The 7,591-nt window shown below is 37.5% G+C and overlaps 1 protein-coding gene across 9 annotated transcripts in view; it reads left to right on the top strand.

Annotated features, from left to right (window-relative positions):
* The window catches only part of DOCK10 (dedicator of cytokinesis 10), a 113,072-nt gene that overhangs the window by 86,675 nt on the left and 18,806 nt on the right, over positions 1 to 7,591 (top strand). For 7 of the 9 annotated variants that reach the window (XM_026040042.1, XM_026040041.1, XM_026040037.1 and 4 more), the window contains exons 34-44: positions 99 to 210; positions 926 to 1,047; positions 1,128 to 1,242; positions 1,389 to 1,455; positions 2,048 to 2,095; positions 2,755 to 2,856; positions 3,813 to 3,937; positions 4,920 to 5,032; positions 5,264 to 5,401; positions 5,782 to 5,964; positions 6,570 to 6,680. In XM_026040042.1, the coding sequence (XP_025895827.1) occupies positions 99 to 210; positions 926 to 1,047; positions 1,128 to 1,242; positions 1,389 to 1,455; positions 2,048 to 2,095; positions 2,755 to 2,856; positions 3,813 to 3,937; positions 4,920 to 5,032; positions 5,264 to 5,401; positions 5,782 to 5,964; positions 6,570 to 6,680 (1,236 nt within the window). The remainder of the gene's footprint in view (positions 1 to 98; positions 211 to 925; positions 1,048 to 1,127; positions 1,243 to 1,388; positions 1,456 to 2,047; positions 2,096 to 2,754; positions 2,857 to 3,812; positions 3,938 to 4,919; positions 5,033 to 5,263; positions 5,402 to 5,781; positions 5,965 to 6,569; positions 6,681 to 7,591) is intronic. The other 2 variants (XM_026040040.1, XM_026040039.1) reach the window with 2 other exon arrangements.

Here is a 7,591-nt window from a genome sequence, read left to right as displayed (position 1 = left end):
AAAAAAAAAAAAAAAAAAAAAAAAAGCTGTAATGTAATTTATAAAACATAGGAGTGATATCATATCGCTGAATTAGCTCTACTTACTTTAAAATGCAGGGATCTAGGGATGACTTGAGCACAGCTGGAGGATTTCAGAGCCAGGCAGTGATGAAACATGCCAACTCGGTGGATACTTCCTTCTCCAAAGATGTTCTGAACTCCATAGCAGGTATAAATGAAAGACTGATCATGCACACAAGTGGATTTCTGTGTATCTCAATCCATTGTGCTTTCTGCTTAGTACTCATAAATGACATAATTCACCCATTTTTTTAATATATGCAGGGAAACATGGCATACAAGAGTTTTCTTCTCTCGGGGTGGTTTTTTGGATTCCTTTCATTTCTTTTGTGAAGCATCTCTTTTTCCTCTGCTTCAATTACTCCCCTGCTGATGCCATATTCAGGCTCTCATATGTTCCCATGTGCAAGTCCATTCTTGCAGTCTCTGCACAGTGTAAGAGTAGTTCCAGAGCTTCTCCTGAAAACTCCTTGTATCTCTTAGAGGCAAATGTTCTTAGTTTTTCTGGGCCTAATAGAAAGGTAGAAACACAGCTAGCTTTGTCCAAATCGACCCAAGCCTGTTTCAAAATTCAGAGAAGTCCGTGGAAATCTTTCCACTGATTTTGGTTGCTTTGAGTGTCAGGCCTTATGGAATGCAAACAGACATCTTGATGTCACAAATAACAGCAAGCTAGATCATTTTACTTCAACTTTTACATGTTTTCTGCACCAAGCATACCCATCAATGTCTTTGCTATCAAAAGTTCAAAGCATCGAAATCAATCTAGCATGCAGCACATCTTAATTTCTCCATTTTCCCTATTGGTTTTTGTCTCCATAAATGTTTTGTTTTAGCATGTTTGCTGTGACTTTCATTTACAGCCTTTTCATCAATAGCTATCTCTGCAGCAAACCATGCTGACTCCAGAGCTTCCTTAGCGAGCCTTGACTCTAACCCAAGTACCACTGAAAAAAACAGTGAGAGAACTGACACGTGTGAAAAGGTACATTTGCAAAAGTTGAAAGTGATCGTTGGAGTTGGAAACGTGTCACTGTACTCAATGTGGCCCTTTGAATTTGACAGATCACGAGGCCGTTGTCTTTGATTGGGTCCACCCTTCGCTTTGACAAGTTGGACCAGGCTGAAACTAGAAGCCTTCTTATGTGTTTCCTTCACATTATGAAGACCATTTCAGAAGGTGAGCAAACAAGCACTACTTTATTTGGATTGTTGAGAAATATTGTTCAAGGTTTTTAAAACAGAATTATGAGTGTATTTTGCAAGCTTTGGGCATATTTAACTCTCTGTAACAGATACATAACGTCCTTTAAAATCTCCTTTCAGATGCACTAATTTCCTACTGGTTGCGAGCTCCATTCTCAGAAATAACAGACTTTTTCAGCATTCTAGAGTAAGTTCATTTTGTGGTTAGATTACTTTATATTTTTTATTTAATTATGATGTTCTAAAGTCACTATTGCAAATAATTTCCCTGATGGAGGGGGCTTAATGCTTTGGGTCGTCTTTGAAGAGAATTTCACAGTAGTTTCTCCAATTGAGATTAAGGTTCTTTTCTTCCTTCAAGAATAGATTTTAGCTCTCTAAAACTGTTGATTCCTTGTTGATGAAAAGACTGTGCAATGTAGCACTGAACAGCTTTTCCTTCCTCCAAACCGGTCTGATCCTTTCAGCCCATGCATGTGTGCAGAACCCAGGGAGGTGGCTGTTTTCTGAAATTCTTCTGTCTCGTAACTGAAATGTGAATTGCTTAAACTCCCACTAGTGAAGTTTGCAGCCAAGTCTATAATTTTACCTCCTCACCAAGGAGGAATCCTCAATAGTGGAGAAAGAACAAGGTATGGCAAGTGCTAGCTGCACCAGGTACGTCCCTAGTCTGGTAAATGTTTTCTGTTTACATTTACCAAAACTGCTTCTCAAAAGCACTAAGATTCAGCATTTAGGAAGTCGTTGTTAATCAGAAAATATACTGTTTTATCTTTCAGGGTTTGTCTGCAAAATTTCAGATATCTAGGAAAGCGCAATATTGTAAGGTAATTGTTTTAATTATAAACTGCATGTTACAGCATTTAAATATTAGTGCATGACATTAGGTTTATATAAACATTATTGGTGTATGCATTTTCCTTTGAAAGTAGCAGCCTGGCAGTCTGAAGCTGACCTTTCTTCTTTTACACAGACAATGTTATTGGAATATGTTGGACATCCAAGTGCATTCATGGTGTAAATGATGAATTGCCTGTGATTGATAACTGTCACATTTAGAACCCGACATCCTGGGCCATTCTCAGATATATTTCTATGCAAATGCTAAATGAAAGAACTTGATTGTTTTTTCACTCATGTAATGGTTAAAAAAAAAAAAAAAAAAAAAAAATTAATGTGCACAGTTAAGTGTTCGTTCCATGGTGGTCAAAAAATATGCTGCCTCTACCCATCCCCTGAAAGAGCATGGGATCATTTTCCAACTGTGTAATATGAAATGCACACATCTCAGATGGTGTTTCATTTTTAATTTCATGCTACAACTGTGAACTTGTCTATATGTCATACAGTAGGGAGATAAAAGGTCACCTCATGAACCAATTTACGCTCTGTGGCAGGCTTCATCAGACCTGTATTTATTCTTCCAAGACATGCTGAAATGAATGTCGCGTTCCACAGCAGATTAACAGTTATTTTCTCTTAACAGGAAAATTGCTGCTGCATTTAAATTTGTTCAGGCCACTCAGAATAATGGCACTCTTAAAGGTTCCAACTCATCTGGCCAGGCGTCCGGGCTGCTCTCGCAATGGTAATGCCGCGTTGCACTCGTGGTGCCCCTACAGTCGTGGGCTTTATGCATCTTTCAGCTCGCCCCCATCATCCCATTACAGGAGAATTCTTACTGCATGATTTGCAAAAGCTTGGCCTGTGATTTTGTACTTGAGTTGCAAACTTTTTTTAAAATCTGAAATGCTAAATTCTATTTTTTGTAAAAATAGCCAACAAATAGAATAGGCCTTGGTTAGGGGCAGGAAACATTGTTATCCTTAAAACTACTCAAGTTTATAGAGTTATGTTTTCAAAAATTTATGTACGAGTGTGTTAATGATCTGAATTTTGAGAGGTGCTACTATGTCTTCCTAAATTCTATACTGTTTTCGGATTCCAGCTCCTTTCAAAGCTTAGGATAAACATTTCATATTTTAGTTCTAAGCTTCTAATGATAAATGACATGTTTTATATTGTTTGCAGTGATACTGTCAATGTAAAAGGAAATTAAGATATATACACAGATGCGCAGACACACACAAGCCTATATTTACTTGCACTGTCAATCTTGTTATTTTAGACCCTTTATGGTAATTAATAGCTCTATTACTTCTTGAACAAACAGGTTATATTTCTCATACTTTCTGAATTAACAGAAATAATCTCAATTTCCCCCCAAGCCCCGCCAAGGGCTGTTGTCCAAACATCAGTCAGCTGTTTAAGCTGATGCCTTTTTTCAGTGCTGAGTGTTTGGTCTCCTGCAATCTCAAGAAATTGCAGCACATCTGTCTAAGCTTTGTCCACCACAGACTTCATTCTTCATCTATATTGCTCTGAAAAGCTTTGCATGAATTTATTTGTTTTTATTTGTTTGTTTGTTTATTATTCATAAAATTTTATGAATTTTATGTGGAAAATTCTTAGTGACAAGGAGAAGTCTTTTGAGAAATGATGTTTTTTGCTTTCCCCTCTTTTAACAATGCCTTTCCATTGCAGGATGCATTCTGCTTCTAGTCACGATGGCCACAAACATCACAGATCTCAAACATTACCAATAATCCGTGGGAAAAATGCACTTTCTAACCCCAAACTCTTGCAGATGATAGACAGCAGCACTGCAAGTAAGTTCAAGAGATGTATGAGTTGCCTTTAGATACCTGTGGGGTTAGGATCATGTTCTGTACAAATAAATGAGTTTTCATGAATATCAGTGAAATTCTGAAGAGAAATGCCAAAGTGTAGAGCTGCTCACTTTTGTTTCCTGTTAGGAAAACTGAACTTTAAAAGTTAATAAAAGTTCTTTTATAAACCTGTTTTAGTCTGACACACTTAACTTAGTAATGAGAAGTTATTTCCTCCCATCCTTGGCTGCTGACATGTCTTTCACCTGTGGATGTATGCTGTGCAGTACAACCGAATATAAACATGCTGAAATGTTGTAATTATTAGTCCTAATAAAAAAAAGTGATTTGCCAAGTTAACTGCAAGTTGCTAAAATATAGAAGCTTCTTATAAATCTAAGAATCGGTGTCTTTAAGTTTAGTGCTTGTTTTCTCCGGAGGGGCTCTACATACTTTTGTCTTTGCCTTCTGAGGAAGGGTTACACCCCAAGGCTACTGTTCCCACAACGCCTTCTACAAGCACAGTCCAACTCGTGTGCTGTGGTGCTCACCAGGTCTGGAAGGGGGGGTAATTTTCTAGAAGTATCATCTTAAATAAAACAAAGCACTTGTATTCTGACTGGTGGAATGTAGCAATATCTGTGAAACATGAAAGCTTTGAAAAGAGACTGAGATGATGGGATAAAACTTGTACACCCAACCTTCCAGCCAGGCTGCTCTCCATTGAGGACAACCAGAAACAAGAATAGAATATACTCAAATTATGATTAGTGCAACCAAGAAAATCTGAGTCAAGTCCTTTCCCCCTTTCCTTTCATGAGTTTGTCTTTCCCCGTCCATGTTCCCCCCCACCATACCCTTTCAATTGAGTGTCTATTTGGAACTCTATCACTCAAAGACTCAATTACCAGGTTGCATAACTGTGTCATCTTTAGCTGTTCTTAGAAGGTTGTCTCTTTTTCTCTCGGTGCACATGCTGCAGGCAGCTCCAATGAAACGGACATTGTGCAGTATGTAGACACAGAGGCAAATACTGCTACGGAAGTATCCCTCACGATCCTCGACCTGTTATGTCTTTACACTCTGAACCACCAGGTGTGTTCTGTTATTTCAATTTCTGCTTAGAAAGGCACCAGGATAGGTGATGGAGGAAGGGTGCAAAGAGGCATGGAAAAATGTTGTCCTTTAAAGACAACAGGGAAAACATATTAAAAAAAAAAAAAATTCCTAGGAATGTTCTGAGAAGATGCAAAATCTAGAAGATCCTGCTTTATGTTTATTCACTTTAATAACATAATTATCCTGTTTTGTGTCTAAACTTTTCAGAGGCAGCTCCAGCAATCAGATTGCCAGAATGCATTGATGAAAAAAGTCTTTGACACGTACATGCTTTTCTTGCAAATCAACCAGTCTGCAGCCGCTCTCAAGCACATCTTTGCTGCCCTGCGGCTTTTTGTAGGCAAGGTAACTATTGTTTTAATTTCTTAGCTTGATCTGTCGATATGTTAAAGCCAACACAACTGGAGGACAATCGGATATTTGCAGAGAGTTCTCAGCCTTTTCCTTCCTTACCTGAAGGGAACTTATGACTAACAAAGATGTTTTGATTTATTGCTGATGGAAAGTGGGACGTTCAGAAGATATGTGGAGATGGAGAAAATAGTGTCCAAGATTGCCCCTTACATTTGCTGTGTAGCTTTTGCCACTGATTTCTCCCTTCACAGACTTGCAAGAAAGCTAGACTTAAAAAAAAAAAAAAAAAAAAAAAAGAGAGAGAGAGAGTAATGAAGCTGAAGAGTAATGTTAAACATATGCATGCTTTTGGGGTTTTTTTTTTTCGATAGTTCCCATCAGCATTCTTCCAAGGACAAGCAGATCTCTGTGGGTCACTCTGCTATGAAATCCTGAAGTGCTGTAACCACAGGTCACGTTCAACTCAGACAGAGGCATCTGCCCTTCTTTATTTTTTCATGAGGAAGAACTTTGAATTTAATAAGCAGAAATCAATAGTCAGATCCCATCTACAGGTAAGTGAAGTGTAAACTCATCAGTACTTAGTTATGTGGATTGATTTTTATCATTATTATAATATGCACGGCAAAACAGATCTTTTGAACCCGTCAGACAGCCAGTTGTCTGTAGCAGTTTAATGTATCTGCTGAGTATGGGAATATTGGGCAGGATTCTCTACTTTCTGTGGCTGCTCAGTTGTGCTCCAGAGAGACACAGGAGCTGTAAACCTGTCCACCTAGCCAATTAAACCAGATAGGTGGCTGTTCCTGAGCCCTGGACATTGCTCACACCATTGAGAACATAGCTGAAGTAGCAGCTAAACAGAATCTCATAGGATGGTACCAAAAAGGTAAAGTGCAGCATTAACACTCTTGCTCCTTAACTTGCAAAATATTGCAAGTTTACATTTACAGACATTGGAAAGATTACTTATAATCCTTCCATTTGTTTATACTATCTTAATATACAAATTAAAATACAATTTAAAATATGTCCAAAGTGCAGCTTGGCTATCTAGAGTCGTTACACTAAAATATATATTAAAAACTATAAATAAACTTCAGCTTTTATTTAACTCTATCTCATTCTTGCTTTGTATTTTTCCCTTCTACATGTGCAGCTCATCAAAGCAGTGAGCCAGCTGATAGCAGACGCGGGGATTGGCGGCTCCCGCTTTCAACATTCCCTTGCAATTATAAATAATTTTGCTAATGGAGACAAGCAGATGAAAGTAAGGAACACTTTTTGTCAATCGTTGCAGCTTTCCAAAGGTCAATGATTTCAGAAGAGCAAGTATTTCTGTGAATAACATTGCTGACGTTACTAGACCACACTTATGCATTCATAGTGTGCGTTTCTCAGGCAATCAGAAATTCATGAGTGTCCATGACTCCAAGAAGCTTAATTTTGCATGAGAGGTTTTTATATGAAAAAATAGGTTATTTGTAATTCACTGTTTTGCTCTCCAGAAATATGTCTCATTTTCCTTATCAGAGATGACACTAGGCATTCTGACTAATGGAACACTAGAGCAGTTGACAAACAACACTTAGTCTGCAAACTGTCCTTTCAATCTGTTCAGTAAATGTGTAAGTAAAACATGTACAATTGTTGGGTTTCTCAACTTACCTCCCCTCCAAAAAGCAGTTAGAGCTCTTAGGTTAATTATCATTACTTTTATATTAACTATTCATGTTGAAGGTTTTTCAAGAGGACTCAAAATGTTCATTTTTCCAAACCTTGGCCAAATATTTGCCAATATACATTTTGAATTTTATACTTTGGAGCTGGTTCCCTTTGATGGCGACTCAGGGTATTTCAATTGAGGCCAATCCTAAAATTAGTGTAAGCAATTTGGTAGATAATTAGTATAAGTAACTTGATGTATGATCACATAAGATATAGTCACAGCTGTATTTGTTTCTAAAGTCCAGCTTTGATCTCCCAGCCCCACAGTCACTCTACTTCTCATACCTGCTTCACAGAGGTGGGAGCATTTCATTTCACTTTATTTTTTTCAGGATATTTTTGATTTTAATCAAGAGGATCAAATAATAAAAAAAAAAAAAAAAAGGAAAAAAAAAAAAGAAAATATGTATGTAAGAAAAAAGTAACTTGATGTATGATCACATAAGATATAGT

Source organism: Nothoprocta perdicaria, unplaced genomic scaffold (genome assembly GCF_003342845.1).
Source record: "Nothoprocta perdicaria isolate Ctin4 unplaced genomic scaffold, notPer1 scaffold_25, whole genome shotgun sequence".
In the NCBI taxonomy this organism is placed as follows: Eukaryota; Metazoa; Chordata; class Aves; order Tinamiformes; family Tinamidae; genus Nothoprocta; species Nothoprocta perdicaria.
This window is presented reverse-complemented; position numbering and strand designations above follow the sequence as displayed.